A 14,944-nucleotide genomic window follows, 5' to 3' on the forward strand; every position below is an offset into this window, starting at 1 on the left:
GGGGTGAGTGTGTGTGCGTCGTGTGTGTGTGTGTCTGACCAGCGGGTGGCTGGGGCACAGCTAAGATCATTAGTGGGTAGAGAGGTGAGCATATGGGCCCTAAAATACACACAGGGCCAGAACAAAGGACATGTGAATGGCACCACGTCTGTGGGCCGGGGCTCTTTTTGCTGTGGTTGTTATAATGAACTTCCCCCACTTGGACCCCACATCCCCCTGGCCTCTCGCTGTCCCCCTGGCCTCTTAGGCTGTTCCAGAGGCTCTCTCTACTGTAGGCTGTCTATCTCTGTTGTGTTTCGTGGTCAAGTGCCATGTCGGCTGGGTATATCTTCATTGTAGGCGGGGTTTCAAGGTCCATATGGTGGTCGCGCATCAACTCCTGCGTTGCTCAGTTGCATGTTAGCGTTCCCTTGGTTCCGGGAGAATAGGTGGTGCTCAGAGCACAGGACGTGATGTGATAATATGTTCACTGGAACTTCCTCCTCCACATCCAGACTTCCCTGTGACCCCTGGGAACCTCTGGTGACCTGTGACCTTGCGGCACTGGCCTGCGGCTAACCAGTGGGTTGGCTACTGTCCGTCTCTCCGTCCGTCCATCTGTCTGCCGTTTCTGTCTCTCCGTCTGTCCATCAGTCTGCTTTTTCCTCTGTCAGTCTGCCCTTTTCTCTGTCTGTCTGCCTTTGCATCTGCCTTTTTCAACTATACATCACTTCATCCCTCTGAGGGTCCACAAACATCCCCCATTCGAGTGTGTTTCTGCCTGAAGTCAGAAAAAATAGACAACGAAAATGCCTGTGAACAAATAATGAATACATTGTGCCAAACTTTCTTCCTCTCTGTATTTTCCAATAGCAAAAACGTATATTTTGACTGAAGACCGCTGAAGACCGCTGCTAAATCCTAACTGGGTGAACATACTTGAAGGTACGGTGTTGTCAGGGGACACCAAGCCCAGTTCAGCCATATCCTTCCCCTGTTGAAGAAGACAGTCAATATGGATTAGAATGGAGGAGGAGTGGGGGGTGTGTGTGTGTGTGTGTGTGTGCGGGGTGGGGGGGCTAGATCAGAGCAGTGGTAATACCCCAACTATCCCCATTGTGGAAAATTCTTCCCAGAATCCCTTTAAGCTGGGCCTTGGGAATGTTTACTTTTAGGCCGCGTCGGATTTATCTACGGTTCCACCTTAAATGCTACAGCCTCCGATGAGTCCTTGTTCCTAAAATATCTGGATGTGAGCTTTAACCCCTCCCCTTTGTCCCCTCCCCTCCCCCTCCCCTTGCCCTGCCTCACCAGTCCAGTATAAAGGGCCATTACCCTGCTGCGTGGCTCAGTGTGTTACCAGTAAGGGATTTGTCTGAGGGAAGTCTCTAGGTTCTCTGCGGTCTTGTCCATCTACCTGCACAGCAGTTTCATCCGTGATAGGACTGCCTATTCTAGAGGTAGGGCTTCACATATTCTTAACCACTATGGACGCTTTCCCGGGCCACAGGAGCTACTGCTGGTTTGACGACAATATATATCCAAATATATAAACAAATAAAGATGAAGCTTAGCCCTGGGTGTTGAAGTGTCTTACATGGAGACTCTTTAGCTGTGCTTTTTTATGAATAGGCACTGAAACTGGCCCGATGAGTGTTATTGTCTAACCCAGACCTTCAACTGTAGCCTATTGCTCCTTTTTCACACTTTGATATACATTAGTTGATCATTTTGGGGAATTTTGTGGGCTGTAAATAGAGGACTCTTCTTTAACATTGTTCATCCAGGTTTATTTTCAGAAATTCTTATTTGGGCACTTTTGTTTTATTCATGTGCTAAGGGGTACAGTGTATTCCCTCTGCTTTAAATATTTAACAATATTTTAACATTGCAGCTAGCTATAGATTTTAAATGCTAAATTATATATTCTGTGTATATATTTAGATATTTTGTACACTGTACAGTACCAGTCAATTGTTTGGACACATACATATTCTGGGGTCTTTCAGTTGTTTTACTATTTTCCACATTGTGGAATAATATTGAAAACATGAAAACTATGAAATAACAAATATGGAATCAAAGAGTAACAAAAAAATGTTTAATTAATTAATATACATTATAGATTGTTAAAAGTGGTCACCCTTTGCCTTGAGGACAACCTTTCAACACTTTTCTTGGCATTCTCTCAACCAGCTTCATAAGGTCGTCACCTGGAATGCTTTTCCAAAAGGCTTGATGGGGTACCCACAAAGGCCGAGCACTTGTTGGAACCCACAAAGGCCGAGCACTTGTTGGAACCCACAAAGGCTGAGCACTTGTTGGAACCCACAAAGGCCGAGCACTTGTTGGAACCCACAAAGGCCGAGCACTTGCTTCAACTTATCTCAAACCATCTCAATGGGTTTGAGTTTGAGTGGTTGTGGAGGCCAGGTCATCTAATGCAGCACTCAGTCGCTCATCTTCTTGGTCAAATAGCCCTCACACAGCCTGGAGGTGTGTTTTGGGTCATGACTCTCTTTAAAAACAGTGATACTCCCCCTATGGCAAACCAGATGGGGTTGAGCTCTGTAAAGAATTTATTTGGGCTGCAATCTGACGTGCAGTAATTAGATGATTTTTGAGACAGATTAATTAGTATAACCAATCTGCAGCAGAGAAGAACATTATCTATTTGCACTTTATCTATTTTAATCTATTTCTTTCCTGTCGTGGTCCTCATGAAAGCCAGTTTCATAATAGCACTTGGTTTTTGCAACTGCAGTTGAATAAACTTTCAAAGTCCTTGACATTTCCTGGATTGACTGACCTTCATGTCTAAATGTAATGGACTGTAGTTTTTCTTTGCTTATTTGTGCTGTTGTCCTGACATAATTTGGACTACCACCGTACAGACATGATGATGGTCTTCTGTTCATCAACCCTACATTGTCACAATGCAACTGACTGGCTCAAACACTTAAAGAAGGAAAGAAATTCAACAAATGAACTTTTAACCCCCTAATTTCATTTGTTGTTTCAAAGTTTTCATGTCTTCGCTTTTACTTTACAATGTGGGAAAAAAGTAAAACTAAAGAAATATGCTTGAATGAGTAGGTGTGTCCAAACATTTGACTGATACTGAATATAAAATATACTTTAAGAATAAATAATTTTAAGATATACAAAGAATTTGCAGGTATACCATTCTAGAATATAAGATAAGGTTCATTTAAATCACCTCCAAATGTAGTTTATGGGTTATCCATATCACATCCAAATGTTATCAACAACAATAACAATGTTTTCCCTTCTCACATCCTAGATCTTAATAGAACAGACGTCCAGGTTTAACATACGAGTGGATCTCCATCAGGCAAGTGTTACCAGAGCACCATGAGCAGCAACTACACCGTGTCCCTGCACGGCCCCGCCCCGTGGGGCTTCAGGCTGCAGGGGGGGAAGGACTTCAGCATGCCACTCACCATCTCCAGGGTGAGCACGCGCCCAACGCCACTCCGTCTCCTCTTGCTTGACACCCTCTCAACTTTCACCGAAATGTCCCCTGGCTCCCCCGGTCCGCACCCCTTCACGCAGCTCCCAGCTCAGGAATGGTTACCATCCCTGCAATGCTATCCGGTCGTTGAGTGATGTGCGATGAAGGTTTGCATGACGGTGTGTGACCAACACGATTTTACTGGCTCTCGCTGCGAGATGAGGGGGCCGAGTTCTTTTGCAGTTGAGGTCGACTCTAAGTTGACTCAGGAGTTTAGCCAGGCTTGTCTGGTAAGGCTAGTGCTTGTGTTGCCTTGGTTACCTTACCTTGTGTTGCCTTGGTTACCTTACCTTGTGTTGCCTTGACTGAGGGCAGTGGTAGACAGGGCAACGGTAGGCTGATATATAGATCCTCTGCTTCTGGCTTTCCACATTTGCCATGTCTGAGTTGTTGCTGTGGAACTGAGATGCCTCCCACTAATGACTCTGATGGGATTTTCTCTGCTCCCATGGCTTATTTGCCACCCCAGTCATTACAGCTGCTCTAAACTAATTTAGTTACCCTGGATAGCGATCTGAAGTCCAATGTGGTGACTAAAGGTGTAATTCTCCACTGAGAGGACGGTTTCAAAGAAACCACTCTAGAGACCAGAACTTTCTTCCCTGATGTTCCCACTAGAAGCTCTGTAATTGGATTTGGCAAATCAGCTATAATTACCAGCTAACATATTTAGGTTTCCAAAACATTCCTCAAATGTTTTTTGTTAAAGGTTGTGGGATCTCTCTGTGCTAGTAATGTGCTAGATGTAATGACACAACAACACCTTTGTACATTAATATGTGCTTAATGTCTTGGATGGTCAATAATTCAGGTTTGGCCGAATCAGGTCAACACTCATCAGAACTTTTTACAATGGAAACAAACAAATTGCATGACCAGGGATGCCTCGCCTCTGCAGTTGGTCAGTGCATGATTCCTGTTGAGAAAGCACTGGAGAAAACAGATACAGATGAAATCCATTCAGAAGTGGGACAGTGCCTGAACAGAACAGCAGTCAGATGAGGAGAAATGGAGTGAAGAACCACGTCTGGGGGAACGCATGGCTCAGTCTGTCCTATTGGTTATTGATCAGGGCGGTAGGGCGTTGTGCTGCTGTTGTACTTGGCTAATGTTGATGATGCACGTCTCCCCCAGTATAGATGTGTGTAGCGGAGGGGGAGGGCTCGCATAATGACAGATGATAGTGGGAGATCCTCGATGTCAGTCTTTGACCTAAACTCTGATTTGACTGGGTGTCTCGGCCAAGACCCATTTGAGGCGTCAGACTACACTTCACAGCGATGTTTAATTCCCTTTTAAGACTGTGGATGGAACCTGAGGCCACTAAGACACAGCAAGGACCTATTAAAGACTAAAGAATTAATGACTAAAGAAGAGAGACCAAGGGACTGTCTGCGCTGACGTACATTAAAAAACCCTGGTCATTTGCTACTGAGCAGCGAGGGGAATGTACCAAACTTTAAGCAAGGCAGTGTCCCCAACACAAGTGTCCCCAACACAACCTCTCTGATCTCTCACCACTATGACAGGGCAGCTGCCCCTCAGCCCAGTCAAAGCTTTTCTCCCTCCTCACACCCCAAATGGTGGAACCAGCTTCCCCTTGAAGCTAGGACAGCAGAAATCTTCCCAGTGCCTATTTTCATTCTTTTATCTACATAGTGTATTCATTTTGACTGTGGGGGGGGGGGGGGGTCCATGTTGCAATACAGTATGTATGGATTAGGGTGTGATTGATGGCACAACCCAATGCAGATATTGACACCCATCCCACTACAATTGAAGTTCTTGTGAATTGTAATTTGAAGAGCTTGTGGAAGCTATAGCACTAATCACGGACCACTGACAAGAACTTTCTGCCATAGCACTAATCACGGTCCACTGACAGGAACTTTCTGAAGGCGTTTGTCTTAACTGAAAAACTCCTCAAGGTTTCACTCCATATTATTCTGGTAACACCTAAAATGCTTTAAGAGGTGTAATGAGCATATACAAGCCTTAGAATCGTGTTAAGGCTTATATACTGTACTGAATGTCTATGTAGCATTAACTCACACTGACCAATTAACTCACACTGACCAATTAACTCACACTGACCAATTAACTCACACTGACTCCACTGACTCAGGGCTTTACTCTGGCAATCATTTTAAGATATGTGGTGAGCGCGTGTATGGTCTTTGCTCTTTGAAACTCTGGTTCTGGAAGGGAACAATGCAGAGCAGCTGGGATGAGACTGCTGACAGGGAGACAAGGACGATCTTGGTGGGGATTTGGAAACGTCCCTCCAAAAGCTGCATCAGCCATAACTGTGTAACTGTTGTTCGGTTGTCACTCCGCCAGGCCAACTGCTCAACATATATATTTTTAAAAAGGTGTAGACTGATGGTGTTGCATTTGTGGCGTGATTCAACTGTAGCGCTTTTTTGTGCCCCAGGATCAGAGCTGAGGGGTCAGCTGGGGGGATCTTTTTACAGAGAATTAGTTGATATTCTGCTTTTCTCAGCACGCTCGTTAGCAATTCAGGCTTTCTTCAGGGTACCGAACTCTGGTCTGTTTCACGTCTGCCAATAATAGTTCACATCAGGACTGGTGGCATGGGAGGCTGCTTTTAGAAAACCTCGGATTGACAGGCGCTGCTCTCTTAAGTGTTTAAATCAATCCACCATCTTCCCTTCCAGAAATAACATATTTTCACATAGACACACAAATCAGTCTTTTAACATAGCGTCCTATTGTGTTTGGCACTGCTCAGGACTATCGCTGTTCTGCTGTTGGTGGGAGAGGGCACAGGCCAGGATATTTTGTCTGACTTCTAGACCTCCATGTTTTTCATCTGGGGCTGTTTGTTGGAGGGCCATTCATCACTTCTACAAGCAAACGCTGAGAGTGACTCTCCCAATGTCACCAGGGCCTTGTGGTCTATTCCGTTGCTCTCATGCTAACGCTAACATGGCACCTCTTTGTTAAATTATGCAACCTCTGAACAGGGCCGTAGGTTGATGTGATTGATGGGGCCCATGACTTGGCAGGGCACACTGATTGTGATAATATCAATGTCATCTATTAGGGCCTGGGCATACGTATTTTTGCGACTGACCTGCCTCTACGTGGTTGGTCTGGAGAGGTCTGTCTGCAAAAAGGGGGCAAATCATGAGTGCACAAAAAAAAAGAGAAATGAAGGGAGTTGGAAATCTACTTTGCCCTCTGCGCTCCAGAACTTCCCCTAAAGATTAAATAATGTTCAGATCTGCTGATTGGGGAGGCCATGGAAGGTGATTGGCCACTCTTGAATTGGTTTAGCAGTGTGTATGGGGGAGTAGATCATCCAGGAATAGTGGAACATCATGAGGGAATCCATTTTACGTTTTGAGAGTATGAGCAAACAATGCATTTTTTTCACCTTTTTCCTTTATATTTAACTAGGGTGCCATTAATTCTTCAGGTTACTGTATAACAAAGCTGTTTTACACACTAATACATAAAGTAGCTTTTACTGTGTGTGATGACATCCAGAAAAATCCCCTATTTGATGTATTTCATCAAGCAAGAGGAGAACATCTACACTATTCAGTCATCAGTACTCTGGGTGTGATAAAAGTTCCCAAGGTATGAAAACAAAGCCTCCGCTGGTTACCCGAATGTCTGTTTTAAGCAGATTTTGATAAAACACCTGCTTAAAACTGGCACGTCTTAAAAATAGAACTACTTTCTAATACAAAAACCTGGTGTCAAATGTGAACTTTGAATTAGATTCTCTCAAGAGATCTCCGTAACGTTTGACAGGGACAGAGAGATACGAAAACAATGGATGGCCGTCATTAATGCACGATGCTGAGCGTATTTTCCACAGTGCCAGCGATTCTACCGCGCTTCGGGGTTCCTCTCCCCCGCCTCACACTATTGGAAGGTATCTGCTCATAACCAGGTAGGTCGGCCACCAATTTCCCACGCGACGGACGAGAACGATGTAGGTTCGGAGTGGTGATCCTGCCTACAGAATAACCACTCTCATTCTACTTCTGGGCTTGTCTGGTACAAGTAGAGCTTTTCTTTTTGTCTCTCTCACTTGAAAACTGTTGCAATCCAGCCTCGTCGTCGTCATGTGAACGATGTGTTGTCGTAAGGCTTAGTTAGGGTATCCTCCGCACCGTTTGGTTTTACGATGCTGGGCCACTGGCGTCAACTGGTGCCGTTTTTTTTTTTTTTATGTCTCTGCCACTTGGCAAGGTGGTCATTTTGCTAGTATTAGTATTTCCTGTGCCTACATTGCTGTTCGCAATATCTGCTGTACATCGTGTTCTGTTTGAGTTCCCTGGGACTCCGTAAACAGTGATATGCAGCTCTTATTCACTTCACAGTTTTCTTTTTTCCAAAATCAGTAAAATGTCTTACCTGCTTCGTCTTGGCTTTCTATGTTTAACAAAAGCAGCTGAGATTAGCTCACTGGTTCTGGTTGAGTTGAAAGCCTGACTTGGACCCACCATGGCTCCGAAACACTGGGCCAGCTTTTCTATCTGGTTTGCAAGCCATTACTCACACGTGTTCCGTGGGTCTTCTGTGGCTTTGGCTGAACATGCACCAACATAACTATGGGAACATAGTGCTTGTTTTGTCTCTTTATTAAGTGCAAGTCAAGTCCAATTATTAGACAACACAATGCAGCTGTAGAAAAAATAAGCTCAGAGAGATTTTAATGTATCAAGTTATTTTGAGAGACATTGCAATGAATTAGTCAGTTCTCTCACATAGCAGCTATTCTTATTACAGGGTTGATTAATGACTTTAAATGGTATTTGGCTCATTTCAGAGGTGTTGAAAATGGAACATAATATACTAGATTTTAATTGATGGACAGCTCAATTTTTTATATAAACTTAACTCTTGAAACCAGGTGAAATATCAATCTCCCCCTTTTCCCTTAATAACTTTGTTTATACTAGAGCCTAAAGTCACAAGATTCAATCACCAAAAGTTAATGGAAATGCCTCGATAATGGTATAAAATCTAGAGTATGTTTATGTTACAATCAATGGAAACGAGAACAATACAGAATACTTTACCATTTCCATACAGATTTTAGTTGCTTGCTATTGATGTCTGATTGGGTTGTAGGCCAGCTAACAGTTAAATAAACACCCCAGGGTGTAGTCTCCTCATGGTACAATTTTAGGGTCAGCAATCCTCACCTTAACCATTTCTGGAAAGTACAAAACGGACCTAAGATTCGGATTAGATCTTCACCCAAGCCGAACACTCCATAGAAGGTTGGATCTATTCACAATATGGAAACATGAGAGATGTGAACATGAGCCAGTGGATAATACACTGCAGGTGGAGTCCTGGCTCCAGAGAGAATCCTTTTGGGCTGCACACCCACTTCTTTTCTGGTCAACCCACATCACTTAGATTATTTGCAAAATATTATTTAATTTGTTTTCTTCTGATTATTGTGGTTCATTTGTTGTTAGGAATACTATCCATATCCCAATATGACACCCTGTTCCCACTGTCTATAGGTATATTGCACTAAATAGGCGAAAAGCAATTTGGGAATCCTTCTTATGGTTTTAGCTGCCTGTTGCTGTTCAGCATTTTAATTGTACGATGTGCTGTTGATGGCTCATTGCATTCTGTAGCTTGTGGTGAGCTTCTCTCTCGATTACCAACAAGTTGTTATTGTTTGACGGTTACTGAGTTGCTATGGAATTTAATCCTTAACTGCTGCGTATCTCCTGCCTCTTTTACACATATTTTATGATTTGACTCTTGTTAAAAATAAAGTGTTATGTTGGCTTATAAATAATGCAATTCTTTGACTGTTGCAGGATATTTGCCACCATAGTCTATCTGACATCCGTTTAGAGGCGGAATGAAGGAATTAAGAGGCAAATTAAAAGGCAAACAAATGTTTGTATCTCGTGTTTTAGCTTGAAATCGGACACTGGCGCTGTGAACCAGTTAGTGTTTGGACATTCTGATAAATACAGAGTAAATTCCATCCATGTGGTGTGTGACTTTGACTTATGTGCAACTTTAAGGAATACTGCACTCAACAACGATCCTTTAGTGTTTCCTTTGTTAGTTCGCCGTTAATCTCAAGCAGTTGTTCATGTATTGTGCAATCAAGGTTTAACTTTGCGAATACCGGAATGGAAGGTCAAACATACAACTACTTACAATAATGCATCACAAATCTTCCCGTCCACAGAAAATGTTTTCTCACTTAGAGGATCAACGCCCCTGTATCTCCATTAGTCATGTAGCCAGACATGAACTGATCCCACGTCAGGTTCTCCAGATGTATTTAGTTTGGGATAAACAGTTGTGAAGTGCCAGCGGATGTTCTGGTGTTGTTCCCAGTGAGCACAGTGCAGTCCAGGTATGGTTTGGGCTGGTGTGTGGGCTCCTCAGGGGTACTGTCTGACACATGGGTTTCTGGATACTGTTAGTTAGTTAGGGCCCTTCACTGTTGACTGGACCTGGACCTGAGCCAGAGACACAGTGGAAGGGATGGAGCCCTTCCACCATCTCACGTCAGATGGCTCTCCTTCTTCTCCTTCCATGTCTCACATAAGATGGCTCTCCTTCTGGTCCTTCCATGTCTCACATCAGATGGCATCAATACATGCACCGAATCTTCTCCAGGAGCCATGCAGGTGGAGTCTGGCATTAGACAAGGACCTATTTCCCCATGTCCACCCTCCTCCTGACCTCTGTGACCTGCCCCCTATCACCTATGCTCTGTGACCCGTCCTTTATATCTTTGTTTGTGTTGACAGAGTCAGATATTGAACTCACTTTTGAGACATTTTATCACTAGAGCTCAGACAGGTATCACTTTTCTCTAGATGTTTGGATAGGAGAATCCCCTTTAAAGTTGCCCTCCAGTCGTATGATCATCCATCTGATATCTCATTTCAGCTTAAAAAACACCTCAAATCCGATCACTGATTTAGAAGACAAAATACAAGTGACAATTCCTTGCAGCCAATTAAAACAGAGAGAGCAGTGCATCCCCTGCCCCCAAACAACCTGCTGCACACCTGAACCTAATTTTGTTTGGTGATTGGTGACGATCTGTCTGGGACAAGGTGAGGTCACTTAGATAAGGTGAGATCCCCTTTTTTCAAACGATGTGTTTTTGATGATACTTTGTGCTTTCAGTGGGGTGATCAAGTGACTGGAGTGGATCTTTAAGTAGAAAATAATTACGAATAATAACAAAACAAAGCATAAGAATTAGCAATAAATTCTTTCCTCTTTTCAACTGAAAGGGGCTTTATTGCCACAGGAAACAAAGCAAGTTAGATAAACAATCGCATCCCTCTCGCTCCCTCTCTGTCATCAAGTGTTTTTTTATTTTCACTTGTCTGACGTGGGAACGTTCATTACCCTGAAAGACGTCAATGTTTCCAGTACTCCTGAGGGGGGAGGATGGAAGGGCGGGCACGGTCATGAAGACTGCGCCGTTGGATGGACGCTGTCGCCGTTCACATCGGTTCTATGAGAAAAGGAGAAAAGACTGAAGACATTTCCCACCAACACACATACAGAGTCTGCCCGCAGGTGTTTCAGACGGTGGAGTGAGGAGTCGTGGTGTGTGATCCATTAATATGACCATAGAATGTCGGAGTTGCAGAGATTTGCTTTAATCTCGGTGGTGAGTTCCTTTATTAGTGCGTTCTGCTGATAGTTCTTCAGCGTACTGCCTCACTGAGCATCAACCTGAGTATTCACTCGGCAGCATTACGGGAAAGATGCAAACCCACTCAGACACGCACGTTCACACACACACACAACTGCAGAAATAGGAAACACACTTTTCTCTGTCTCTCAGGCTTTCACAGGTGACGGGACATTCTCTTTCTTCTGCTGTTCTGCCCTTGTCTGCACAGAATGACTCAGGCTGTGATGTGGTGTCTGTGCTTCATCTGGATTGGTGTCAGAAGAACCACAAGGCCATAACCCCATATTTAACCACCACCGCATCAGTGTCCCCCCACAGTTTTACAAACCTGGGAACAAATGTCAACACAAACTTTCATTTTATTGAGGAAGAGAACATGTACAAGAACATGTCTTGTACAAATTGTGTGATAAATAGCATTTTTTAATGAACACAGAACATTTGACCTGTAGGGGACTCTGGGCATTCATTTGAAAACATTCATACTTTTTTTAGATTAATAATATTGTTTATGCCCTCAACCTACAGGCCGATGTTACAGACTATTACTACGATTGCAGGATCTAAAGTTACGATTAATTGACTGATGCCAATGAAGTGTTACATTTAACCCAGTAGGAGCGTTTACATTTTACAGGCTAAGGAGCTAAATGTAACATTGTTTTTAAGTTAGTAAAAATTAGATTTAATAACATTTCTGCTGATTCCCCAGCATGTTGTCAACATAAAAAATACCCCAAAATAAGACTGGTATTTTAGATGATTCTAAGCCAGTATTCATGTGTGTGAACTATGAGGTGTCTAAAACTAAATATTGTAAATTAATATTTTAATATTAACACATCACCAAACAAATATACACATTCAGTTTGTAAAACAAATGTGTGTTGTGGTGTTTTTCAGCTCACGGACCAGGGAAAGGCAGCCAAGGCCCACATTGCTGTGGGAGACACAGTTCTCTCCATTGATGGCATCAGCACTGATGGAATGAACCACCTAGAAGCTCAGAACAAGATCAAGGCCTGCACTGGAAACCTCAACCTCACCCTGCAAAGGTACGAAGTGAGACAGCAACGTCGGTCTATTTAAACTATAATGTCCCCTGTAGATTATTTGCAGATATTAACAAGCCACCATCTGCAAAAAACATCTGCAAATATTCAACCGTGTGTTACTTTCACGATCACTTATCGTATTAATTGGACATCTTCACTCTGGCTGGAGTTCAGTAGGAATTACACATCACTTTACGAGCTGGCTTGGTGGTTGACTCAAAGTACAGTTAAAAGGCAACCGGCTGTGATAGGATTGGGAGTTTGCTTAATACTTTCCACAAAATGTTTTACAATGTGGCCCAGATGTTTCTATATGTTTTTTGTTTTTTTTTATCGTAATATCACTAAAACAACAAGATTGACCTTATTTTACATTTCAGGAGAGAATTTGAATCACAGACACTTATAGTTACTCTTTGAGGATCCACATACACACACACACAATCAATCAACCAAATGTATTTTCTAAAGCCTCTTTTTACAACAGCAGTTGTCACAAAGTGCTTTTACAAAACTCCCAGCCTACAACCGCAAGGATAAAAAAAACAACAGTGTTGATGCACAGTAGCTAGGAAAAACTCCCTAAGAGGGTGTGAGGATAGGGACAACCCTGGGGGGGGGGGTCAGCTACAAGTCTTTTGAGCCTTGTACTCCTGAGGTGTGGGCCAAGACCTCATGTCCTCCTCAGTTTAGACAGATCAGCCGACATGGAATATTTAGACAGCACATTCCTTAGATTAACAAGGATATACAATGGAGAAGGAGAGGCGACCCAAATCCCCAGCAAAACAAAATAGCAGCGTACAACTTTGGGGCTGAGTCAGGGGGGGTCCAGTGACACTGTGGCCCTGTCCAAGGGAGACCCCAGGGCCCAACTGGCAGGAAGTCAATCCACCCACGTTGCCAAGCGTCAACCAAAGGGGAACCAGCCAACCACAACCACCCTGAATAAGGGAGGAGTATTGCCCACAGAGGTCACTTCCATTTGCATGAGGGCAGCAACGGAGAAACAACAGTATGCCAGTGACTCTGCCCCTGAATGGCACTGGAGAGAGAACATCCCAGTGGAGATGAGAGCCCACCTGGCAAGACAGCAAGGGTGGACGATATAAAGCCTTTCCGGCCACCTTCCCATCCCTGGGCCAGACAACCCTTAATCACAGACCATGCTGAAGAGATGAGTCTTTAGTAGACACTTGAAAGTTTGCACTGAGTTTGCATTTCTAACCTTCATCGGCAGATCATTCCACAGTAGTGGGGCTCTATGGGAGAAAGCCCTGCCTCCAGCTGTTTGTTTAGAAATTCTAGGTATAATTTGAAGGCCTGCATCTTGTGATCTGAGGTTATGTGTAGGTATGTATGGCTGCACCAATTCAGCGAGGAAAGTAGGAGCAAGTCCTTTTATTGCTTTATAGGTTAACAATAAAACCTTAAAATCAGCCTTAGCCTTTACAGGCCGCCAGTGTAGAGAGGCCATTGCTGTCATGTGTCCAAATGTTTTTGTGTCCAAAAGTTTTTTTTGCAATGTTCCGAAGATGGAGAAAAGCAGCTCTTGAGATATATTTTATATGTTCATCAAAGTAGTGGTCAGGGTCAAGGGTCGCGCCGAGGTCTCTCACAGTTATTTGAGATATGACCATACAACCATTGAGGTTCGCTGTGATATCTGCCGACAATACACAAACGCAAAGACGCGCACACACACAAACGCACAGAAATATACCTACATATGCAGACAGACAGACACTCATGCAGACAGACACATATACTCACACACGTGCATGCATCATAACCCCCCATCATAAGGTTTACCCTAACTGTAACCCTAAACCTAACCTAAACCTAACCTAATTTGAGGGGTAAAAACTGTCCGGTGTTCTAGGGATTTTATGTGCCAAGAAATATAGAAAAACAAGGACACACACACATTCACATGGACGCAAAGTGAGATGAGGAGAGGGTATTTTACATTACAGTTGTGTGGTATTGAGGTAGCAGAGTGGGCTGACAGCATTGTCTGTTTAAAAAACAGACAAGCAGGAAGACAGACAGACCAGAAGCTACAGCCCTATGAGTCTGGCCAGCATTGTTCACTCAGACATCCATCATGCAGCGCAAATTAGTGAGGCAACCTTTCACATAGTGACACCGACAAGCACTATAACAAGTATTTGCCTGCTGAAATGTTCAGATCGTTGACATGACACAGAGTTAGCTCCGTTTTCTGTAGCTTGTTGCCAGTGCAATGTAACAGGCGTCTTTTTTTGTTCCCTTCCTGAATGTATCCTATCCGATTGCACCAATGCTGTCCTCATAGGCATCGGGACTGGCCGTGTTACCGTCTCGTCCTGTTGGTGTTACATGTTAGTCACTTGATCGGCACTTGCACCCATCTTCTTTCTCCACACCTGCTTTCAAACCAGAGGCTTCCATTTACAAAATAAAAGAATTCACTAAAACAGATCCTTTTTCAAACATGAAATGGTGCATAAAGATTATGGTAGAGGAAATGATTGTCCGCCAATAATAAAAATAAAAAAAATTGTGAGATATCTGACCCACCGACAAACCCAAATAAAAATCTGAAATGGTCTGTCTGTGCTAGGCAGTAAAAACAGTGACCAGTAAGGAATTTTTTTCCATTACACATGTTCACTCATTAAACTCCATATGGAGGAGCAGTCGGTC

The 14,944-nt window shown here is 43.5% G+C and overlaps 1 protein-coding gene across 4 annotated transcripts in view; it reads left to right on the forward strand.

Annotated features, from left to right (window-relative positions):
- The first annotated feature begins 1,317 nt into the window (after nt 1–1,317).
- pdlim5a (PDZ and LIM domain 5a) overlaps nt 1,318–14,944 on the forward strand; it is a 54,865-nt gene continuing 41,238 nt past the window's right edge. For all 4 annotated transcript variants that reach the window (XM_034296528.1, XM_010877013.3, XM_010877014.3 and 1 more), the window contains exons 1-3: nt 1,318–1,439; nt 3,284–3,453; nt 12,105–12,256. In XM_034296528.1, the coding sequence (XP_034152419.1) occupies nt 3,355–3,453; nt 12,105–12,256 (251 nt within the window). In that variant the 5' untranslated portion in view covers nt 1,318–1,439; nt 3,284–3,354. The remainder of the gene's footprint in view (nt 1,440–3,283; nt 3,454–12,104; nt 12,257–14,944) is intronic.

Source organism: Esox lucius, chromosome 13, assembly GCF_011004845.1.
Source record: "Esox lucius isolate fEsoLuc1 chromosome 13, fEsoLuc1.pri, whole genome shotgun sequence".
Classification (NCBI taxonomy): Eukaryota; Metazoa; Chordata; class Actinopteri; order Esociformes; family Esocidae; genus Esox; species Esox lucius.